This window comes from Choloepus didactylus, chromosome 10, assembly GCF_015220235.1.
Source record: "Choloepus didactylus isolate mChoDid1 chromosome 10, mChoDid1.pri, whole genome shotgun sequence".
Lineage (NCBI taxonomy): Eukaryota > Metazoa > Chordata > Mammalia > Pilosa > Megalonychidae > Choloepus > Choloepus didactylus.
The window spans coordinates 38,777,383-38,801,100 of record NC_051316.1 but is presented as its reverse complement, the minus strand read 5'-3'; the positions used below and the strand labels follow the sequence as shown (position 1 = coordinate 38,801,100).

The 23,718-nt window shown below is 33.9% G+C and overlaps 1 protein-coding gene across 3 annotated transcripts in view; it reads left to right on the top strand.

The window, feature by feature from the left end:
- Nucleotides 1-23,718, top strand: part of VPS13A (vacuolar protein sorting 13 homolog A) — a 275,242-nt gene that overhangs the window by 229,687 nt on the left and 21,837 nt on the right. Inside the window, exons 55-63 of one of the 3 annotated variants that reach the window (XM_037798538.1) lie at nucleotides 296-441; nucleotides 1,642-1,723; nucleotides 2,586-2,699; nucleotides 3,541-3,616; nucleotides 3,704-3,867; nucleotides 4,166-4,211; nucleotides 4,316-4,439; nucleotides 10,843-10,957; nucleotides 11,161-13,929. In XM_037798538.1, the coding sequence (XP_037654466.1) occupies nucleotides 296-441; nucleotides 1,642-1,723; nucleotides 2,586-2,699; nucleotides 3,541-3,616; nucleotides 3,704-3,867; nucleotides 4,166-4,211; nucleotides 4,316-4,439; nucleotides 10,843-10,957; nucleotides 11,161-11,181 (888 nt within the window). In that variant the 3' untranslated portion in view covers nucleotides 11,182-13,929. Of the gene's footprint in view, nucleotides 1-295; nucleotides 442-1,641; nucleotides 1,724-2,585; nucleotides 2,700-3,540; nucleotides 3,617-3,703; nucleotides 3,868-4,165; nucleotides 4,212-4,315; nucleotides 4,440-10,842; nucleotides 10,958-11,160; nucleotides 13,930-23,718 lie in introns of those variants that run through there. The other 2 variants (XM_037798537.1, XM_037798536.1) reach the window with 2 other exon arrangements.

Here is a 23,718-nt window from a genome sequence, read left to right as displayed (position 1 = left end):
TATTTCTAGATTGTCAGTGTTATTGTATAAAATAATATTTTCTAGGTTTATGAAATAAGAATTGAATTGAACCAAATACCATATAATCTTAAATTGTTGAATTTCAAATTTCAAAAAAAAAAAAAGCTGTATTATATTTTAAATTCCTTTAAGTTTCCACTTACTGGCATAATCCAGATAAATTTGAATATATTTCAAATGGAAGTGTAATTAATTTAAAATGAAACTTATTTTTAAAAATTAAATTATCAATATGAAGAAAATACTTTGAAATCTTTCTCTTTTATCTCTTTAGTTGCATTTAAGTGTTTCATTGAGTTCGGGTAGAGAAGAAACGAAAGATTCGAAACAACGTGGAGGACTGATTCCAGTTCATTCTTTAAATCTTTTGCTGAAGAGTATTGGTGCCACACTTACAGATGTACAAGATGTAGTTTTTAAGTATGTTTAATATTTAAATATATAAATAGATGAAAAGTACATTTTATATTTATCTAAAACTCTTTAATTGAGACAGTGTAAATATTTTGGAGATTTTAGGCAAAATAAGGTTTTTGCCCTTAAATATAATTTAAGTAATACCAAACACATTTCTTATTAACTCTTAACTAATAAATAACAGAATAGTTGTTAAATAATTTCCTTAAGAAAGAAGACTGTGAGACATACAAGTTGTGCATTATGTAAGGATACTGCCTTTCTGGGCTAGAGAAGGATTCTTAAGATGCGTGTGCCCAAAGGTGTGGTGTTTGAAAGATGAGTCTTAGAGGCCAATAGGATCAAGACCCTTCAAGTATTTGTGACTGGAAGAATAGAATAAATGCAGTGATAAGAGAAAGGAAGGGATCAGTTTAAATGTTAAATGTGTAGTCAAAAATTTACATTTTAATGTGAGTCATAATGGAAGCTATAAGTATCTAACCAGAGACTCAATTGTTTAACTGTAACTGCACAACAGAATGACCTTTTCAGGTAGCATCTAGAACTAACTGTTGAGAACTATATCAAGAATTAATGAGTCAAGTAGAAGATAACTCTATACCTAGATAAAGTTGGGTAAAAGTGAAATAAAAGAAAATAGGTTTGAAGACACCAGGAATAGGATAAGAATTCTAATTTTATTGTCTTTGTACCCACTGGCATAGAACTTCCCAATTACTAAATCAAGTATATTTTGTGAATGAGTTTTAAGAACACTCATTTTGGTTCTTCAGCACTTAGGGTAGCCAGGCAGGATGTGAAGCAACTGAACCCTGCCATTCTTGAGCAACTTCTTCCATTTTCAACATGGACCATGATAAAACATTTGCAGAATACTCCTATAGTGGTCAATAAATGGGATTCAGGGACTCTCAGAAGCCCCTTAAATTCTATGAAAAATTGTGCATATCAGTGGTTTTTCTGAGGTTTTTCTCATACAAGATCCAAAACTTGTATCAGATTCTCAGAGGGTTCTTTGATCAAAATGTGCTGAGATATATGTAAAACAGATTTTCTGATTGATGTGGGAAAAACATACTAGAAGGTAAAGATTAGAAGAAAAAAAATTCTAGAGAAAATAAAACCATTTGTTAATATTAACATTCTTTCTCTTTCTCTCCATACATACACACACACATGTCCATTTTTATATTTTTTCAGGCTTGCATTTTTTGAACTCAACTATCAGTTCCATACAACACCTGAACTCCAGTCTGAAGTAATAAGACACTATTCAAAACAGGTTCGTCTGAGATTATTTTACAAAGGAACAGTGTGATATAGACTAGTGAAACATGTGTGTACATTGTATAATGTAGATTTGGCAAGGTAGTAAATAACCATTTTCAAAATTTTAAAGCATGTTTTTTGCCTCCGAATTGTAAATTGAGTTCCACCAATGGTTTTTTTTTTTTTTAGTCTTTACTTAGCCATTTCCAGAACTCATTTTTAGATTAGTGTGGATTATGAATAAATTTTTAAATAAAATATTATGATTAAGATTAATTCAACACACTTACTTTAAATTTAAAAGCAGGTTTGAGGGAAACTATTAATTGGTAACTAATTGATGAGCACAGGACATTTTTAATGTAATTGAGTTGTTTAGTCAGCTACATAAATTATGTTAAGGGAACTTTCCACCTCTAGAAAGACTCCTGGATTTTATGATATAAACTTGTAAATCATCTGCAGCAATTGTGATTTAGTGGACAGATCACTGAGCATGACTCAAGAGATATGAGTTTAGATCCCAGTTTTACCATTTACTCACTCTGTGACCTCTGGGCATCATCTGACCTATATGTTTCTCTAATCTATAAAATCATGGTGATAGTAACTTCACAAACAGTTGCAAAAGTGAATGCATTTTAAATGTTCTAAAGCTTATGTAAGTATATTGTCATAGTATCTCCAATACTATAATAACAAAATACTTTTTAAAAACTAAGAATTTTGATGAATAAAGTGAAAAAATTGAGGTGTTGAAATTGGTGATAAGAATGTCAGCCTGAAAAAACTGGATGCATGTCCTGAATAATCTATAGGAAAAAATATTAAATCTGATTATCTGTATTGATTAGTGTTCATATTTCAATTTTTAGGCCATTAAACAAATGTATGTACTCATTCTTGGACTTGAAGTTTTGGGAAATCCCTTTGGCTTAATTAGAGAATTTTCTGAAGGTGTAGAAGCATTTTTTTACGAACCTTATCAGGTAAAATAGATATCTTGGTATTGTGTGCCATATCATGCTTATATTTTTGAATAAATAATGGATTCCTGTTTTTAACTTGAGTTGTAGGTATAAACTGATTTTGAAAAACATATAGTAAACCATTATCTTGCTTTGAACCAAGGTAGGTTTTGGGGTGTGCATTAGTTTTTTTGAGATTTTTACCTCAAAATTTAAACTTTAGACTTTACTAAGATATACTGGATTTTATTATGTTAGATTAGAAAAGGTGAATAAACTTCAAACTGCAGTATAAGGAAGATCACCATGTATGCCTGCTTTGCATGGTCATGGGAGACTGTAAAAATAAAACTTGCAAGCTGAAACTGTGCAAAGCAGTCTTAATCAATGGAGAAAAATTGTTTGTTCTGTGACTCTTATAATATACCAAAATAGTAAACCTTGCTTATTCTTGGTTATAAATGTATAGGGTTATGAAAATATTAAATAATATTTATTTGGTACACTGTAATTTAAAATATTAGAACATTGAGGTATTATAAAGTTTATTTCTTTTTAAAAAAACATCAAGTAGTTTGAAGTGTTCTTGTCTTCTCATTACAATATGAAGCAAGCGTATTTATGTTGTTGAATTGTCATACTTTCCAAGTTTGGATCAACTTCTAACAGTTTATCTTTTGTACTTTCAATGTCATGATATGTCTCTGAGAATTCCTTTACTTGAAATTTTGCTTGTATAATTTCTGCTGGGACATCTTTATTTTATTATATTTATTTTATTTTGTCTGAACTACTTTCATCATTTATGTCAATAAGTTCACCTGTAAAAATAAATACAACCTTATATGCTTTTCACCCTTAGGGAGCCATTCAGGGTCCTGAAGAGTTTGTGGAGGGAATGGCACTAGGACTAAAGGCACTAGTTGGTGGAGCAGTTGGTAAGAATCATAATGCCTACCAAGTATTATTATGCTAGAAAGTAATGACATATTTGCTTTTACTAAAAATACTATAATTTCTTCTAGGTGGATTAGCTGGTGCTGCCTCCAAAATCACCAGTGCTATGGCTAAAGGAGTAGCAGCTATGACTATGGATGAAGACTATCAGCAGAAGAGAAGGGAAGCCATGAATAAGCAACCAACTGGTCTTAGAGAAGGCATCACTCGTGGAGGAAAAGGCTTAGTTTCTGTAAGAAATTTCACAGAGTTGTGGACATTTTAGGGGAAATCTTTTAAGCCCACATTCTGTAAATAAGGAAAATAGACATGTGACTTTGGCTTCTTAAAGTATTTGGTGATGGTAGAACAGTGGGTGATGTGTATACAAAATGTTAGTAGCCTCCAAAAATGTTATTTAAATAAATTAGGAAATATGTTAATTTCTATGCTATATAGAAAGCAAAACTCCATAATTTTTATGTAAGCCAGACTTGGTTCTTTGAGGCGTGTGAGAGTATTGTAAATTTTCAATTGTGCTTTCCCTCTAGGGTTTTGTAAGTGGCATAACAGGAATTGTGACAAAACCAATTAAAGGCAAGTACAGTAGTTCCTTAGGGTTATATATATTACCAAGTCTTTCACAAGTTGGTTCTTTATTTATTCTTGTTCCATTTGTTTAAAACTTTTCACACCCATAGGAGCTCAAAAAGAAGGAGCAGCTGGTTTCTTTAAAGGTGTTGGGAAAGGTTTAGTTGGCGCAGTGGCAAGACCAACTGGAGGCATCATAGATATGGCTAGCAGTACATTTCAGGGAATAAAAAGGTAAATTTTCTTTGTTGGGTGATATGGGTAAAATGCTTATGTCATGAGAAATTAAGTAAATCTGCCATTTGGTTTGGAGCACTTAGTTATGAGCACTAAAACACGGCAGATTGCAAATGATCTTCCTAATTCCTTTCAATACTTTTTAAGTTGCTGCTGTTACATGATTTCAACTTTATAAATTTCTCTTGTGTTTGTTACTCATTCCCAGCAGCCTTGGCAGGAAAGTTTTTTGTCAATTTAGGCAAGATTTCCAGCTATCGTGATTGAATTATATTACATTAAGGTAACACTATATGTCAGTAATAAAATTAGCAAATGTAATATTTTGTCTCCTTTCTTGAGACATAAAGAATGGCATTTTATATTCCTCATTTCAAACTCATCTTGCTTTTACCCTTCTTTTATTATCTTATTTTGTTATAAAACTTAAAATCATTCTCCCTCTCTTCATCTGTGTAAATAATTTTTAACATGCTCCTCCTTCCTCCGAATTAAATTTCGCTCAAGACTGAAATTTATTGGTTACAATATTGCTGTCTCTGTCCTAGAAATTTGTAACACATTCTATAAATAATTAAATTCATGTTGAGGCCTCTTTTAGAAAGTTAGGTGAGTGGTTATCTCCCTAATAGTTTTTCCTCTGTATTTTCTCTTGCTTTCCATTTGATATAGATAAGCTCATCGTCTGATGAGCTGCTTTTCTTAAGACAGTACTTCATATTGTTTACCATGATTCAGTGTTTCCATTTTTATAATTTAGAATTAAGATGGGAAAAAGGGATCAATCTCCTCTACCTGTAGCTTTACTTTCATAAATATATGCTTAGTCAGAGTCATCACAGAAGCTCAAAATCAGTGAAACATAAGGAATTCAGAACATACAGAGAGTTATACAAATTTCTGCCCAGAGCTGCTAGTATTACCTAGTATTTATCTCAAATGTGATTAAATGTTGACTATATAATAAAGTCATGCAAAGATTTATGGAAGGGATTTATTCAAAATAAAATAATAAGAATGTAGATTTTTTAAATATTTCATTTTAAGGATGCAAAATTTTATATGAAAATGAAAAATAGTTCTAAAATTGACTTGATTTCACCTATTCCAGCATTATCTGGCAGTTGACCAAGTAATTTCTCATTTATAATTAATGCTAATAACAAGACAAGCAATGTTATGTATGTTTTGATTCAGCAATTCTACTTCTAGATATCTAGGTTAAGGAAGTAAGTAGATAAAGGAGATATATAAATTTTTTAAATTATGAGAAACTTTACAATAGCTAAAAAAGTGCCCATTTTCAATAAAAGTTGACTGAATAATTATACTACATCTATTCATGTAATATTGTACTCTTACTTTAAATGATACTATAGCTTCGTTTTCTTTTTTATTTCAAATGTATCTCAGACTTACAGAAAAAGATACAAAAATAGTACAAAGAATTCTCATAGATCCTTCACCCAGATTTCACAAATGTAAACATTTTACCACACTTTTGTGCACCGCTCGCTCTACTTGTTTGTGTATGTATATATAAGCACATACACATATTCTTTTTCAAGCTGCTTGAGAGAAAATTGCAAACATAATTCCCCCCTCCCCTAAATATTTCACTGTATGTGAAATCTTAAAAATCAAAGATATCTTTTATTTTATCAGTTATGAAATTTATCAAAAATTTTACTATAGCACTATTATCTAATATACAGATCTTATTTAGTTTTACCACTAATGTCCCTTAAAAGAAAAGAAAAGAAATATTTTCTCATGATGTGAGATCCAATCCAGGATCACACATTGCTTGTAGTTTTCATAAAATACGTGTCATTTATTTTGTAGAATGTTCCTCAATGTGAGTTTGTCTGATGTCTTCATGATTACATTTAGAATATACATTTTTGTCAAGGAGACCACAGAAATGCTATTAGGTCCTTCTCAGTGCATCACATCAGGAACACATGAATACCTATTTGTCCCGTTACTGGTGATGTTAAATTTGATCATCTTATTAAAGTGTTATCCAGGATTCTTCACTGCAAAGTTATTTTTCATTTTGTAATAAATAGTAAGTATCATGTTGGAGATGTTTGAGGTTCTGGAAGCATCCTGTTCTCATCCAAGTTCACATGCTGGTTTTGTATCCATTGATGTTGCTTGCCTGAAACAGTTATTACTGTTATGGTTGCCAAATGGTGATTTTTCTAACTTGCTCATTCTTTCTACATTTATTTGTTGGTATTATGCTGTTATAGTTTCATTTACCATATTTTGGCTTAAATACACACCACAGCTTCCTTCTACCTCAAATCTTTAGGGTATATAGAACATGTGTCTATATTATGTATTACATCTTTGCTGAAAAATAAGGCGTGACACACTGCTGTAAAAGGTGGGAGCAGTGTGGAACAGCCCCAGGAAAGCCATGCATTTTACATGGTGAATTGCAAGGGAAAGAGGGGTATTGGCAGGTTGACCCTTTTTTATCTATTCCCCATCTTGGGGCAGAAAAAAGTAAGAGTGATAGAGAATTTATGCTTCCATGTTGGAACATTAAATTTGGGAGCTTAATTTAGGTTAATGCCAAGGAGAAATGGGGAGCACCTGTACCCAAAGCACAAGACCGAAGATGAAAATGTGGAAGTTGTTTCATATACATACTGCTTATAGTATTGGAACTGGGTGAAATTACTTTAGTGAGTATAGCTAAAGAAGAAAAATGAGTTCCCAGACCAGACCCTGTGCTATCTTAACATTTAGTGGATGAACAGCAAAGGAAAGTGTGTGGTATAATGAAAACTAAAAGAAAAATGTTTCAAAAAAGAGGTAGTGATTAACTGTGTCAAATGCTGCCAAAAGGTGAAGTAAGAGCAGGACAGAGACATGACCATCAGATTTGGCAAAATGGAAATCTTTGGTGACCTTGATAAAAGCAGAGCCAATCGAGTTGTATATAGAATTCTAATTAGAATAAGTTGAGCAGAAATTAGATGTATATAAGGAAATGGGGATATAAAATATAAGACAACTTAAGAAATTGTGCTCTGAAGAGTTGTGGAGAAATGGGCATATGTTAAATGTGTATGTGAAGACAATTAAGGTTTTTTTTTTTTTTTTCTTTAGTAGAATGTATTTGTTGATGTCAGCAGAGAGGGAGACATTGATGAAGAGATTATAGAAGCAAAATGCTTAAGAAAGTGAGAAGAGATGAGATCCTTATCATAAGTTAAGGATTTAGCCTTTGATATGAGTTAGGAACTCTGTTCATTGTATTAGGAGGGAGAGTGGGGGGTTGGCATAGATAGGACAGGTTGGTAGAGTTGGTGATGGGAGTTCCTGAAAAGAAGAAATTAAAAGCACACTAAGTTTTTTGGTGAGAAAACAGATATTAAAATTTTAGAAAAATATTTAGATTTATGTGTTAAAAATATTTAATTATAGCCTCTAAAAGGTTAAAAACAATCTATAACTTCTAAACCAATAGAGAGGCAAAAATAAAAGGAATAAATAAAAATGAAAAAGTAAAGTCAATGAAAGAAATGAAAGGAATCATGGGGAAAGAACAATCATAAGGCATAATACGAGTAAATCGTAGCATAAGATATATGTAAGTCTGTATTATCAATACTCACAAAAAATTGACTAGGTTAAACTTACCTAATTAAAAGGCAGTAAAGGGATAATAGATATAGTATGAAGCATGTATAGTAAAATGTTAATTGTTGAGTCTGGTGCATAGACTATTAAATTCTTTCAGCTTTTCTGTATGTTTCACAATTTTCATAATAAAATGTTGGGATGAAAAGATTGTGGTTCTTGGATTCCACTTAATAAAAACCTACCTTTATGCTGTTATAAAACACATTTGAAACAGAAGAAGATTGAAAATAAAGTGGAATTTCAGCTTCATTTATGAGTTGAAATATCTCCTAATGCGTAGAAATGCTAAGTAAAATACATTTTACAATTTTTGAAGTGTGACTAAACTCATAAGAATGAGCTTACAGAAGGGAAAATTGATAGATATAAGAAACAGAGAAAGAACTATGAATCAAAGAGGTAAACACATAAGCTTTAGTATCCTAGAGGCTTGGTTATCTATTCTGGGATAAGCTGTGAGATCCTTAGGCCTCCATCATTCAGGGTGTGATGGTTAAGTTCATGTGTCAACTTGGCTAGATTATGGTGTCCAGTTGTGTGGTCAAGCAAGCACTGGCCTGATTGTTACTATGAGGATATTTTGTGAATTTAAATGGTCAGTTGATTGCATGTATGGCTGATTACATCTACAGTCAACTGAGGAGATTGCCTTCAACAATGAGAGACATCTCACCCAACCTGTTGAAGTCTTTACAAGGAGAAGTGATGATTTTAGCAGTCAGAAGAGAGAACTTCAATCTCTGTTTTAGCCAGCCAGCTTCTCTGGGGAAATTCATCAAAAACCTTCTTTGGAGTTCCCACCTCACAGCTTCCCTTTCTGTGGATTATCTTTTCATTTTCTTGGTAGTGTTTTGTTTTGTTGCTTAAACAACAGAAATTTATTGGTCACAGTTTTGAGGCTAAGAGAAGTCCAAAATCCAGGCATCAGTAGGCAATGCTTTCTTCCCCAACACTGCTGTTTTGGAGCTGGTAGCTGGCGATCCTTGGGGTTCCTTGGCTTTTCCATCACGTGGTGGTGTCCTTTCTTTCCTCTTCAGGTTCCATTGACTTCTGGCTTCTTGTTTTTGTCTGTGGCTTCTCCTTCTGTGTCCAATTTCCTTTGCTTATAAGGACTTAAGACCCGTATCAGAGTAAGGCCCACCCTCATTCAGTTTGGGCACACCTAATAACATCTTCAAAAATCCTATTTACAAATGGGTTCACACCCACACAACCAGGGGTTGGGACCTGAACATGTCTTTGTTCATTCACATAGCTCTCAGTGCTATTTTCCCCTCCCTCTAATTATGGCTGCTTTAAACCCAAGTCATTTTCATATAGACAACTCAGTGGAACCAGTCACAGGGATTAACCTTAATGAACATAAATTCATACAACATTTTGGTTAGAATTCAAAGAGTCCTTTTTTTCAATGGAATATGTTTCTCATAGCAATGCTCTTAAAACAGAGTCATCTGGAAATACTTGTTATCAGCAATGTCTTTTAGTAGTTAGCAGCAAGTGCAATTATTGCCCTGTCAAATTTTAGCTTAAGGAACTCGCCTCACTCTAACCAGCTCTGTCCTGTTGGGATCTAGCTGAAGATCTTGCTGGGATGGCATGGAAGTAGGGACACTGGAGGAGATACAATCTTATCAGCTGTGAAATACTGAGAGAAGAGAGCAATAGGCAGCAGATGTGTAGAAGGTCATAAGCAGGAAATGTGTGGGCCTAATGGAGCAGATTGAATAAGGCTGGAACTGGGAGAACCGTGGGAAAATTTGAGTAAATAATTGGGCTCCTCTGTGGTGTTCTGTTTTGAGGCTAAAAGAAAATCCAAATCAAGGCATCATCAAGGTGATGCTTTCTCCCCAAAGATCATGGCAGTCTAGGGCTGGCTCCTGGTGATCCTGGGGTCCATAGCTTCTCACAGGGCAAGACATATTGCAGCATCTCCTGGTCTCTCCCTTCTGTTCCAGGTTCAGCTTCTTCTTCTTGCCTCCTGTCGCTTCTCTCTTGATAGCGTCTTTGAATTCATACCTATAGATACATTATGTGGTAGGCTCTTAACAAATATCTGTTGAATGCTTGAATTAATATTTACTGAATGAATGAACACATAGCTGTTCTTGCTTATCATACAGTCAAAAATGTTTAATTAAATATTGTCATATCAAATTCAGCAATTCATGTATGTGTTTAAAGTAGTACACATCAAGCCCAAGTAGGGTTTATGAGGAATGTGCATGTATCTGAACATTAGAAAACTGTGTAATATGGTAATATTAACAGACTAAAGGAGAGTGATCCAGTGATCACAATAGTGACCAGAAAAAAAAATCCTTAAACTTCATGTAGCTTATATCTGTACTTCATGGAAAAATTTTAGAAACTTTCCCTTTAAGTCAGGAATGAGAAAAGGATGCCTGCAGTCCTCTCTAATATTTCGTATTGTTACTAGATGGCATATAGGAAAAGAAAAAAGTTAAAGGTATCAAGTAGGAAAAGAAGAAGCAAAACTGTTATACTTGCTGATTTTGTGATTATTTTATATCTAGAAAGTCCAACAAAATCTATAAACAAACTATAAATTCTACGTTTTTCAAGAGAACTTACATTATTTGTGATAAAAGTTATTTAGCACAATGATGTGATACTCTTATTTATCCAAAAGAAGATCCATTTTAGTAGTTGCTTTTTATAGTGTATTTGAGGTTTTGAATAATTTTTAAAGTAGTTGCCTTTTTTTTCCCTCTAGAGCTACAGAGACATCTGATGAAGTGGCAAGTCTACGACCCCCTCGGTTCTTCAATGAAGATGGAGTTATCAGACCTTACAGGTTGAGGGATGGTACTGGAAATCAAATGTTACAGGTGAAGAAATAGTTTATATATTAAGGCTAATTAGTCACCTTAGATTTTTTTTTTTTTTTTTGAGTAGCTATATAGTGCTTTAAATATATAATAGATTATTTGGGCTTCTATATGTTTTGCTTCATTCCATGTATAAGTTTCTTACATTTACTTAGATTTAATGTACATTTATTTACTACAAGATTTTTTTTTCTTTTTTACAGGCATCAAAAAGTTTGATATGAAAACAGTTAATGCATGACTTTACAAGTGAAAGCCAACAGTAGAATTTAGTCTTAAATTTATAAACTACGTACAGCTGTTTCAGTGTTTTGAGTACAAAGAAAAGCTTTTGGTAACTTTTTATGTAAGGATTTGTAGTGAATCTAATCTTTTTATAGGGTATGCTTAGTTCTGCACTGGATTTGCAAGATTTGTTGGAAGATAATGTGCTTACATAGCCTCATAATTGGTGCTACTCATTTAATTAGGCCATTTCTGTTCAGGTTACTTACTTCTGTCAAATTAGGCATGGATGAGGAACCATAAAATCAGAACCACTGCTATTGTGAATTATTCTTGGTTTCTTATGCTTTTGCCATATTTCTTTTGAAGATGCTAAAATGACCATAGCCCCTCTCCTGCTTTATTCTTGTATAGTCTGTATATTAAACCCTGTAGAATTTGATAAGCAGTTTACAAGAAAGCTGTCTTCTTTTAGTAAGGAAAATTAGCTTTTGGAATAGTAGTTTGAGATAGACCATTTTATCTCTTCAGGGGTAAATTGGAATTTTTAAAATACGGATTATGGTGTAGGTAACAATAATCATACACTAGGCTATACCAATTTAAAATCATTTTGTGGTATAGATGTAGAATACTAAGTTAAATCATTTCAAGGAGTCGTTATATATAGACTTGAAAATATTCATGGTAATAATACTCAAGATATGGTTCTTTCTTCGGTAGCCTTGATATTTTAAAATATTGTCATGTTTAATGTGATCAGGATAAAAATTTAAAGCTTCATTATTTTCCCTACTGCATGTAGAGCATATAATTTTTCATAAAATGTACTGCTAAATCCTTCTCTGAGTCTTCCATCTGTTAAAATGGAACATATCCATAGATTTAATAGGCAGTATTTAGTAAAGTCATTTTATACTGTGTTCAAAATGTTTTTAATGCATCAAAATAATTTTTGCATATTTGTATACAGCTGGCAATCTAGTGAGAGGTTGTACTTGAAAGCACATATGCAATCTCCACAATGACACTATATCATTCTTTGGAAAATAGAAAGTTGTAAGACTCACCTGTGGTTAATATAGTTGGAACCCATTTGCCCACCCAATACCTGCCTTCACTTATTGAATACATTTAGCATGTTAACATTTTATAAGACTGAATGCTGAATAGTTTTCAACTCCCCTTTTAAAAAACTAAAAATATTCCTTGAGAAGCTATTTTAGTAAACTTAGGAGGAAGTAAAGAATGATGATGAGGAGAGTTTGGAAATATATCCTCTCTCTTAGGGAACAAATTATAATATATAAAGAAGCTGTACAATGCCAAAGATGCTCATGAGTTGATAACTTATTACAGATAAATTTATTCCATATATTCATTAATTGTTTCCTGAAGGTTTAAACTTCGGGAGTTAAAGGTCAGGGGTTTTGACTATGTGTTTTAAATATGTGTATTATTTTTAGTAGACCAATTTTGACATTTATTGCTAAAAGAGCTATTTAAATTACTAAAAACTCGTGATTCTTGTCAGCCATTTCTTGTGTTTCAGCAAGAGCATTAGATACAATATTAGCTGGAAAATCTATAGGAATTCACCAGATGCCTTAGAATGTTTGTGATAGCATTGCTCTCTTACATGTATAAGAAGCGATTTGTTATTTGGTGATAGTGGTGCCTTTCTGAATCAAAACCCTGTTTTAATATTAGGAAACACTTTAAAATATATGAATTACCAGTATTGTGGATAAGAAATTGATAGCTTGTAAACAGGATTTAAAATGCATCTGCCTTGGTTTAATAGAAGTGATTTAATGATGGTACCCTTAGAAAATGATTAATACTTTCAAATGCTTCCTCTTTTATTTTTCTTTTTTTCTAAAAAATAGGGGCTCTCAGTGTTTAATAAATTATATATGCCCATAAATAACAATTTAATAAAACATACACTTTTTTCTTTGTGTACCTTTCTATCCAGAAAACAACACATTATTATAGTGCCTTCCTAGTAGACAATGAAAGTTGCCTCCTAGAAATATAGAATAATAATTTTGGTGTTCCTAGACTACCTTAGTGGTATCGTCAAACTATTTATACATTGAGTTGAACCAAGTAATTGACTTTAGTCTTATGTCTGTTCAGTTATAGAGTATTGTTCCCATACTTACAGTCCCAATCACAGCTGAAAATTCCGCCTCAAAATTATTGACTCATTAAACACAATTTTACATGTTTTCTAAAAATTTGCCATACTCACCTAACCTTTGTGCTTCTTTTTTCCTTTACCATGCTTACAGAAAATTCAGGCCTACAGGGAGTGGATTATGACTCACAGTAGCAGTAGTGATGATGATGAGGAGGAGGATTAGTCATATCTGAACTGATAAAATTTATATGTTCTTTGTCATTTTATTTTGGAATATTTCATTAGCATGTTTGTATGGCTGCTACCATAACAGCCTATGTCCATTTTTAGGGAGGTAAATATTTTTTCCTTTTAAAATGTTTTCTACACATCTTCAAAAAGCAAAATTATTGCATTATTTAAGCACAGAAAAAATGTATTTTACATTCAAAGTAGGACAACTATATATTATAGCATTTGCTTATATATATCTTACAGCTTTGTAATACAGTTTGTCTTTAAGATTTAAAACTAGACAAAAACATTTTTTAATGTTCACTAATTTTATTTTATATTATTTTAAATTATGTGTGTGTTTGTTAGCAACATGCTTTTCTTAATGTTCTCTATGTAAATTTTCTTGGCTGTAATGTAATGCCATTGTGTTCAAAAAAAAAAAAAAAAAAGAATAAAAATGGCCAGTTCAATGTCTTATGTTTATTTAACATTTTAAAAGTATTTTTGTCAAATTTCCTTTAACAATAATAATAAACTTACATAATATGAAACAGAGAATTTGTTTTTCTATTCCAAAATCATATAGGTTGTCAAACTAGTATTATAAAAAGTATTCATGATTTGTTGTGGAAGATTATATAGGTGAAATATTTATAGTTTGAGGATGAAATAAATAAAGCTGAATCCTTCTTATGAATGTTTGCTGACATTGGTTCCCAGTCTACAATTTCAGTGTTTTACAGAAGATACGATAATTTTTAAAAATTAAAGTAGATTATATCTATTTTATATGTGCTCATTAGAGAAAATAGAAAACTAGGAAAGAAAAATTATCCTTTGTCTCCCCACTATTATATTAGTGTATTTCCTGTTTTAATTTTTTATTTAAATGGTTATGACATAGGCATTTCATTTTATACTTTTCATTTTATTATAAATTTTCATAAACAAGTTTATTATCATCTAAAAATTAAGCATATCTCATTCATAGAGTAATCCCCAATATGAGAAACCTAGTCCTTAATTCTGGAGCACATAAATAGCCAGCAGAACCTTTTTTTAAAATTTCTATAGCTGATATAGAAGTCTTGTCCTTTTACTTGAACATTTTACTTTTGACTCTCTTGAAATTTTTTTCTTTCCCTTAAGTAAAAACATCTCTTAAAATGAAATGTGTTTGTGTCCTTCATTATGTATAAATGTTGACTGTTGGGTCGTACCATGAGGGTGTAGTGTATTCTTAACCATTCGGGATATTTTAAAAATTTTTGTAGATACACCTATGTTGTCTTTGAATCTCTTATAAAGATGTCATCGTTGCCATTTTGTAAATTGTAGAGGGGAGGCCGTTTTTGTTTGTTGTATATTTCTTATCTTTCAGACATTTATAATTAGCTTCAAACACTGCCTTAATAGCAATTGGAAGGTAACTGCCTTCAGCCGACGTGGTCTTTCCCTTTACTTCAGGAGGAAAATTACAACTGGTATGGAAGAAAGGGCTTACCATAGGCAGTCAGATCACCAGATAGTGCCGAACATTCTTCCTGGCTTCATCTGAAATTTTGAGTAAGTGGACAAGAACTAGGAGAAAAAGGCTTATTGGATTTCACTCTTCGTTTTGCAACTCATCCTCTCCAGAAGACTGCTTCTGAATGGGATGAGAAAGCTGAAGAGAGCCAAATTCTGTTTTCCAGGCAAATTAGAGTTCTTAGCATCTAAGATAAAGCTGATCCCATGGGAAAGGAGATTACCTATCCAACCTATTTATTAGGTTTAGTAGTATTCTTTTGGAGAGGATTTGTCACATCATTTTTGAAAGCCCAGGTTTTTTGAACATTTAGTAGTAAGTCCCACTACCTTTATTTTGGACCAAATGATGTAATTCATCCCACATGGAACCTTCCAGTGTTACACAAAATTACTTTTTGAATTAGACTTAGCTATAATTATGTCTTCCTCTGAAGGGGATGGTTCCACTTAGAGGACATTAAGATTTCCTCTCAATTCTGAAATGTGTTTATTAATTTAGAATCTTTTTAATGCATTAATTTGAATGAAACTCATTTGATTTCTAAATCTCTTTCAAAAATTTGTCATCATTGCATCCCTTAAATTTGTAAGTATATTAAGGAAGGATAAATATCATTGTAATGGAAAATTCAGTACATTTTAGGTTTGAAAGAAATTCCCGAATGTTAAGCTCAGTTAGTTTGAACTTGAGTCTTTCTTCTTATCAAGGACATGTGAATAGAGGTAAAACTGCAGTAAATCTTTGGACTTCACTGAACTAATGGTTCTAAATTCTGACTTAATACTCAACTCATGACTTCTCTTTTGCTATGTTGAAGCTCTACCTTATAACTTCCCATGATTACTTTAGACACAAAAATTGTCAGCATAATGTGAGCTTAGTAAAGCTCATTCCGATTTTTTTTTTTTTTTTTTTTTGGCATGTGCACTAACAATAATGTTGTTAAAAGAGTTTTTTCTATCAGTTAAAAAAAGTTTATTTTTTGCCACATGTCCTGTGAAAGAAAGGGCATCTCCTGTTGCCAAATTAAACAATTCATTTTCATACAGAATTAGATTGGAGACCTCATTCATCTAAAAATGAAATTTAATGTTATCTATGAAAGAAAGAAGCACCATATATACATTTTTTGTCAGTTAAGAATCTTTACTTATAAATTCAAATGAAATTGATATCTTAGTCACTTCTTCTGATCACTCTAATGAACTGTAATGGCAATTTTTCAGTGAAAATTTGCCATCATAAAGAGTTGTATAGAAAATATTATGGATAGATACAAACATAGACATTTTGTTGCATTTTGAGTCTGAGACAATCATTTTGGTTAGGAATCTCATGAAGATAGCAATGTTGGAATATAAATATGAGAGGCTATATGATATGAAGTTAACTTTTCTGGAATAAATTGCCAGTCTACTTTGAAATATAAAATTACCAGAAGAACAAAATTTATAATTATAGAGGTATAATTTAATTTTTGCTGCCTTGATTCTGTAACATAGTTTATATGAATACAAAGAAAAAATTTCATGCTGTATTTTCATTCACTCTGCAAGTATTTGTTAAACTCCTGTTATGTATCAGACACTCTTATTGATGGGTTACAGCTTGAAGATAGCAGTCCTCCTCATCCCTCATGAGCTTATAATTGTAGTGAGCTTTATTATTCTGGTGTTTGAAGCATATGCCACTTTAGAGGCCAACCCTATAATGTCAGATCTTCACAGTGTCATTCACAGACATCTGTGAATTATACAGTATTTTAAAAGAAATTTTGTTTTCTAGTGTATGGATCAATAGATGTTGCTCAGTAGCAGTTCTACCATAATTGCTTTAATGAGTGTCTTATAACTGTATTTATATTATTCCTTATCTACCCACTCTTGCTCTACTTCTGGAAACAGTCAGGTGGGTTAATTGATGGTCTGTTGTTATCAGTACACGTGATTATGTCATGAGCTTAATTCTACCCTTTCTCAAGACTGTTTTGGTTGAACCAGTTAGTGACAATTCACATCTCTTAAGATACAGTCGTTTACTTTTTTTTTTTTTTAATCTTCATTTTATTCAGATATATTCATATACCACGCAGTCATACAAAACAAATCGTACTTTCGATTGTTCACAGTACCATTACATAGTTGTACATTCATCACCCAAATCAATCCCTGACACCTTCATTAGCACACACACAAGAATAACAAGAATAATAATTAGAGTGAAAAAGAGCAATTGAAGTAAAAAAGAACACTGGGTACCTTTGTCTGTTTGTTTCCTTCCCCTATTTTTCTACTCATCCATCCATAAACTAGATGAAGTGGAGTGTGGTCCTTATGGCTTTCCCAATCCCCTTGTCACCCCTCATAAGCTACATTTTTATACAACTGTCTTCGAGATTCATGGGTTCTGGGTTGTAGTTTGATAGTTTCAGGTATCCACCACCAGCTACCCCAATTCTTTAGAACCTAAAATGGGTTGTCTAAAGTGTGCGTAAGAGTGCCCACCAGAGTGACCTCTCGGCTCCTTTTGGATTCTCTCTGCCACTGAAGCTTATTTCATTTCCTTTCACACCCCCCTTTTGGTCAAGAAGATGTTCTCCGTCCCACGATGCCAGGTCTACATTCCTCCCCGGGAGTCATATTCCACGTTGCCAGGGAGATTCACGCCCCTGGGTGTCTGATCCCGCGTAGGGGGGAGGGCAGTGATTTCACCTTTCAAGTTGGCTTAGCTAGAGAGACAGGGCCACATCTGAGCAACAAAGAGGCATTCGGGAGGAGGCTCTTAGGCACAACCATAGGGAGGCCTAGCCTCTCCTTTGCAGCAACCGTCTTCCCAAGGGTAAAACCTGTGGTAGAGGGCCCAGCCCATCAAACCACCAGTCCCCTATGTCTGTGGTCCTGTTAGCAACCATGGAGGTGGGGTAGGCGAATACCCCTGCATTCTCCACAGGCTCCTCAAGGGGGCACTACATCTTTTTTTTTCCTTGTTTTTTTTTTTTTTTTTTTTTTAACTTTCCCTTCTTTTTTGAATCAACTGTATGAAAAAAAAAGTTAAAAAGAAAACAAACATACAATAAAAGAACATTTCAAAGAGACCATAACAAGGGAGTAAGAAAAAGACAACTAACCTAAGATAACTGCTTAACTTCGAACATGTTCCTACTTTACCCCAAGAAAGTTACCTAATATAGCAACATTTCTGTGAACTTGCTTGTACTATATCCATCAGAAATTAACAGACCATAGTCATTCCTGGGCATCCCCAGAACGTTAAATAGCTTATCTGTTCTTCTTGGATTATTGTTCCCCCTTCCTTAATTGCTCTCTATTGCTAGTTCCCCTGCATTCAACATTATAAGCCATTTGTTTTACATTTTTCAAAGTTCACATTAGTGGTAGCATATAATATTTCTCTTTTTGTGCCTGGCTTATTTCACTTAGCATTATGTCCTCAAGGTTCATCCATGTTGTCATATGTTTCACGAGATCGTTCCTTCTTACTGCCGCGTAGTATTCCATCATGTGTTATACCACATTTTATTTATCCACTCATCTACTGAAGGACATTTGGGTTGTTTCCATCTCTTGGCAATTGTGAATACTGCTACTATGAACATTGGCGTGCAGATATCTGTTCGTGTCACTGCTTTCCGATCTTCCGGGTATATACCGAGAAGTGCAATCGCTGGATCGAATGGTAACTCTATATCTAGTTTTCTAAGGAACTGCCAGACTGACTTCCAGAGTGGCTGAACCATTATACAGTCCCACCAACAGTGAATAAGAGTTCCAATTTCTCCACATCCCCTCCAGCATTTGTAGTTTCCTGTTTGTTTAATGGCAGCCATTCTAATCGGTGTTAGATGGTATCTCATTGTGGTCTTAATTTGCATCTCTCTAATAGCTAGTGAAGCTGAACATTTTTTCATGTGTTTCTTGGCCATTTGTATTTCCTCTTCAGAGAACTGTCTTTTCATATCTTTTGCCCATTTTATAATTGGGCCGACTGTACTATTGTCATTGAGTTGTAGGATTTCTTTATATATGCAAGATATCAGTCTTTTGTCAGATACATGGTTTCCAAAAATTTTTTCCCATTGGGTTGGCTGCGTCTTTACCTTTTTGAGAAATTCCTTTGAGGTGCAGAAACTTCTAAGCTTGAGGAGTTCCCATTTATCTATTTTCTCTTTTGTTGCTTGTGCTTTGGGTGTAAAGTCTAGGAAGTGGCCGCCTAATACAAGGTCTTGAAGATGTTTTCCTACATTATCTTCTAGGAGTTTAATGGTACTTTCTTTTATATTGAGATCTTTGGTCCATTTTGAGTTAATTTTTGTGTAGGGGGTGAGGTAGGGGTCCTCTTTCATTCTTTTGGATATGGATATCCAACTCTCCCAGCCCCATTTGTTGAAAAGACCATTATGACTCAGTTCAGTGACTTTGGGGGCCTTATCAAAGATCACTCGGCCATAGATCTGAGGGTCTGTCTCCGAATTCTCAGTTCGATTCCATTGATCTATATGTCTATCTTTGTGCCAGTACCATGCTGTTTTGGCAACTGTGGCTTTATAATAAGCTTCAAAGTCAGGGAGTGTAAGTCCTCCCACTTCGTTTTTCTTTTTTAGAGTGTCTTTAGCAATTCGAGGCATCTTCCCTTTCCAAATAAATTTCATAACTAGCTTTTCCAAGTCTGCAACGTAGGTTGTTGGAATTTTGATTGGGATTGCATTGAATCTGTAGATGAGTTTGGGTAGAATTGACATCTTAATGACATTTAGTCTTCCTGTCCATGAACATGGAATATTTTTCCATCTTTTAAGGTCCCCTTCTATTTCTTTTAGTAGAGTTATGTAGTTTTCTTTGTATAGGTCTTTTACATCTTTGGTTAAGTTTATTCCTAGGTACTTGATTTTTTTAGTTGCTATTGAAAATGGTATCTTTTTCTTGAGTGTCTCTTCAGTTTGTTCATTTCTAGCATATAGAAACATTACGGACTTATGTGCATTAATCTTGTATCCCGCTACTTTGCTAAATTTCTTTATTAGCTCTAGTAGCTGTATCGTCGATTTCTCAGGGTTTTCTAGATATAAGATCATATCATCTGCAAACAATGACAGTTTTACTTCTTCTTTTCCAATTTGGATGCCTTTTATTTCTTTGTCTTGCCGGATTGCCCTGGCTAGCACTTCCAGCACAATGTTGAATAACAGTGGTGACAGAGGGCATCCTTGTCTTGTTCCTGATCTTAGAGGGAAGGCTTTCAGTCTCTCACCATTGAGTACTATGCTGGCTGTGGGTTTTTCATATATGCTCTTTATCATGTTGAGGAAGTTTCCTTTAATTCCTACCTTTTGAAGTGTTCTTATCAAAAACGGATGTTGGATTTTGTCAGATGCTTTTTCAGCATCTATTGAGATGATCAATTGATTTTTCCCTTTTGACTTGTTAATGTGTTGTAATACATTGATTGTTTTTCTTATGTTGAACCATCCTTGCATGCCTGGAATGAACCCCACTTGGTCATGGTGTATGATTTTTTTAATGTGTCTTTGGATTCGATTTGCAAGTATTTTGTTGAGGATTTTTGCATCTATATTCATTAGGGAGATTGGCCGGTAGTTTTCCTTTTTTGTAACATCTTTGCCTGGTTTTGGTATTAGATTGATGTTAGCTTCATAAAATGAGTTAGGTAGTGTTCCATTTTCTTCAATGTTTTGAAAGAGTTTGAGTAAGATTGGTGTCAGTTCTTTCTGGAAAGTTTGGTAGAATTCCCCTGTGAAGCCATCTGGTCCTGGGCATTTATTTGTGGGAAGATTTTTGATGACTGATTGGATCTCTTTGCTTGTGATGGGTTGGTTGAGGTCTTCTATTTCTTCTCTGGTCAGTCTAGGTTGTTCATATGTTTCCAGGAAATTGTCCATTTCCTCTACATTATCCAGTTTGTTGCCATACAGTTGTTCATAGTATCCTCTTATAATTTTTTTAATTTCTTCAGGATCTGCAGTTATGTCACCTTTTTCATTCATTATTTTGTTTATATGGGTCTTCTCTCTTTTTGATTTTGTCAGTCTAGCTAGGGGCTTGTCAATCTTGTTGATCTTCTCAAAGAACCAACTTTTGGTGATATTTATCCTCTCTATTGTTTTTTTGTTCTCTATGTCATTTATTTCTGCTTTAATCCTTGTTATTTCTTTTCTTGTACTTGGTTTAGGATTGGTTTGCTGTTCATTTTCTAGCTTCTTCGGTTGATCCATTAGTTCTTTGATTTTGGCTCTTTGTTCCTTTTTAATATATGCGTTTAGTGCTATAAATTTCCCCCTTAGCACTGCTTTTGCTGCATCCCATAGGTTTTGGTATGTTGTGTTCTCATTTTCATTCGTCTCTATATATTTAGCAATTTCTCTTGCTATTTCTTCTTTAACCCACTGATTGTTTAGGAGTGTGTTGTTTAACCTCCAGGTATTTGTGAATTTTCTAAGTCTCTGATGGTTATTGACTTCTAATTGTATTCCATTGTGGTCAGAGAATGTGCTTTGAATAATTTCAATCTTTTTAAATTTATTGAGGCTTGTTTTATGTCCCAGCATATGATCTATTCTGGAGAAAGTTCCATGAGCACTAGAAAAGTATGTGTATCCTGGTGATTTGGGATGTAATGTCCTGTAGATGTCTGTTAAATCTAATTCATTTATCAGATTGTTTAGGTTTTCAATTTCCTTATTGGTCTTCTGTCTGGTTGATCTATCTATAGGAGAGAGTGATGTGTTGAAGTCTCCCACAATTATTGTGGAAACATCAATTGCTTCCCTTAGTTTTGCCAGTGTTTCTCTCATGTATTTTGTGGCACCTTGATTGGGTGCATAGACATTTACGATTGTTATTTCTTCTTGCTGAATTGCCCCTTTTATTAGTACGTAGTGGCCTTCTTTGTCTCTCAAAACATCCCTGCATTTGAAGTCTATTTTATCTGAGATTAATATTGCTACACCTGCTTTCTTTTGGCTGTAGCTTGCATGAAATAATTTTTTCCATCCTTTCACTTTCAGTTTCTTTGTGTCCCTGTGTCTAAGATGAGTCTCTTGTATGCAACATATTGATGGTTCATTTTTTTTGATCCATTCTGCGAATCTATATCTTTTCATTGGGGAGTTTAATCCATTTACATTCAACATTATAACCGTGAAGGCATTTCTTGAATCAGCCATCTTATCCTTTGGTTTATGTTTGTCATATTTTTCCCCTCTGTCTATTAATATCCTTTATTGTACCCATACCGAATCTCTTTAGTACTGAACCTTTCTCCAAGTCTCTCTGTCCTTTCTTTGTTTCTCTGTCTGTAGGGCTCCCTTTAGTATCTCCAGTAGGGCAGGTCTCTTGTTAGCAAATTCTCTCAGCATTTGTTTGTCTGTGAAAAATTTAAGCTCTCCCTCAAATTTGAAGGAGAGCTTTGCTGGATAAAGTATTGTTGGCTGGAAATTTTTCTCACTCAGAATTTTAAATATATCGTGCGACTGCCTTCTCGCCTCCATGGTGGCTGCTGAGTAGTCACTACTTAGTCTTATGCTGTTTCCTTTGTATGTGGTGAATTGCTTTTCTCTTGCTGCTTTCAGAACTTGCTCCTTCTCTTCTGTGTTTGACAGTGTGATCAGTATATGTCTCGGAGTGGGTTTACTTGGATTTATTCTATTTGGAGTTCGCTGAGCATTTATGATTTGTGTATTTATGTTGTTTAGAAGATTTGGGAAGTTTTCCCCAACAATTTCTTTGAATACTCTTCCTAGACCTTTACCCTTTTCTTCCCCTTCTGGGACACCAGTGAGTCTTATATTCGGACGTTTCATATTATCTATCATATCCCTGAGGTCCATTTCGATTTTTTCAATTTTTTTCCCCATTCTTTCTTTTATGCTTTCATTTTCCATTCTGTCATCTTCGAGGTCACTGATTCGTTGTTCAGCTTCCTCTAGTCTTGTACTATGAGTGTCCAGAATCTTTTTAATTTGGTCAACAGTTTCTTTAATTTCCATAAGATCATCCATTTTTTTTATTTAGTCTTGCAATGTCTTCTTTATGCTCTTCTAGGGTCTTCTTGATTTCCTTTATCTCCCGTACTATGGTCTCATTGTTCATCTTTAGTTCTTTGAGTAGCTGCTCTAGGTGCTGTGTCTCTTCTGGTCTTTTGATTTGGGTGCTTGGGGTTGGGTTATCCATATCGTCTGGTTTTTTCATATGCTTTATAATTTTCTGTTGTTTTTGGCCTCTTGGCATTTGCTGAACTTGATAGGGTTCTTTTAGGATTTGTAGACCAATTGAAGTCCTTATCTCTAATTTATCAGGTCTACTGCTTCGTGGAGTACACTTTCTCTAACTAACCAGCAAGTGGCGTCCACGAGCCACCTGTTCTCCACAAGCCAGTTCTCCCCTGCTTAGCCTTTTTGGTGAGTGGGGGAGTGAGTCTTGTGGGGTCCAATTGGTGTACCAAGCTTGCGTGTGTAGTTGGTGTTGCCTGCCCTGTATATGGGGCGTGTTTCTGGGCAGTCAGGGAGGGGGGGGGTGGCTCTAACAATCAAATCTCCCTGGTGATCCTAGAGTTTTAAAGCTGCTGCACTAGTCTAATCCTTCAGTTCAGTCCTGCCACAGTTTGTCT